The sequence below is a fragment of the Charadrius vociferus genome, unplaced genomic scaffold, assembly GCF_000708025.1.
Source record: "Charadrius vociferus isolate BGI_N301 unplaced genomic scaffold, ASM70802v2 scaffold223, whole genome shotgun sequence".
Lineage (NCBI taxonomy): Eukaryota > Metazoa > Chordata > Aves > Charadriiformes > Charadriidae > Charadrius > Charadrius vociferus.
This window is the reverse complement of record NW_009647674.1, coordinates 40,610-41,628: the sequence shown is the minus strand read 5'-3', so window position 1 is coordinate 41,628 and position 1,019 is coordinate 40,610. Positions and strand designations below refer to the sequence as shown.

Sequence of the window (1,019 nt, the reverse complement as noted above, 5' to 3'; positions counted from 1 at the left end):
GCCTCACCGAGACGGCGTCGTGGTGCCCTGTGAAGATGTGCAGGCGCTTGCATGTGGCTGCATCCCAGATCATGATCAGCTTGTTCCTGTCTCCCGTAGCCTAGCAGAACACAGGGGGTACTTGAGACCCACCCCTCGGGGACCCATGGCCCGCCCCAGCCTCCGCTCCCACCCCGTGTGCTTTGGGGGGGTCCCAGGGACCCGTTCTTGACTCTGGTGGGGGTAGGGGCTGCCTTAACCCAGCAAGGTACACATGGCCATGAGACACTGCTCCCCAGGATCCCGGGAGGAGATGCACGCCCCACCACCACCTCTCTGTCCCCAGCAGCAGTGCCAGCGACCTCTCCCATACCAGGTACTTGCCATCCGACGAGATGGCCATGCAGAGAACATGGGACGCGTGCCCCATGTGCCGCTCCTCAGTGCCCTTCTTTCCCCCAGGCACCACGCACAGCCTCTTCCCGCTCTCCACCTCCCCTGCGGAAAAGGCATTACTATCACCCCCTGGGAGCATCCCACCACTCTGGAAAGCGCCAACAAGCCTCCCACAGAGGCTGAAGTGGTGGACATGCACATCCCTGGAGGGGCCGGGGGCAAAGCCACCTCCACAGGGACCCACAGTCCTGCTGCTGCAGGGTCCCTGCAGGGGTCAGGCTGGGGGAACAGCCAGTCACAGCCCCAAGGGAACACTTGCATTTGATGACGGCGCCGTCCTTGGAAGCGGAAAAGATGAACCTGTCATCTGGAGAGATGACCAGGCAGGTGACGGGCAGCTGGTGGCCCCGCAGCACGCGGATGCTGGCTGGATCCGGAGGCTGCACCTGCAGGGAGAGCGGGATGTGAGCTGGGCTGTCCCCGGCCCCTTCCCCAGATGTGGGAGTACCCGAGCATGGCACCCTCCCATCCCCAGGGCTCCAGCAGCCGGCACCCTGGGCAGAAGGGTCCTGGTCCTGCAGCCAGTTGTCTACTTTACAGAAAACTGACAGGGAAAGCCTATTCATTCCTACCTGCTGAATGTG

At 63.1% G+C, this 1,019-nt stretch overlaps 1 protein-coding gene across 1 annotated transcript in view; it reads right to left on the bottom strand.

The window, feature by feature from the left end:
- The window catches only part of RRP9 (ribosomal RNA processing 9, small subunit (SSU) processome component, homolog (yeast)), a 3,307-nt gene extending 2,306 nt beyond the window's left edge, over positions 1–1,001 (bottom strand). Inside the window, exons 1-3 of the mRNA XM_009881101.1 lie at positions 695–1,001; positions 353–477; positions 8–100 (exon numbers count right to left, since the gene is read on the bottom strand). Coding sequence (XP_009879403.1) covers positions 8–100; positions 353–477; positions 695–1,001 — 525 coding nt within the window. The remainder of the gene's footprint in view (positions 1–7; positions 101–352; positions 478–694) is intronic.
- Positions 1,002–1,019: the final 18 nt, after the last annotated feature.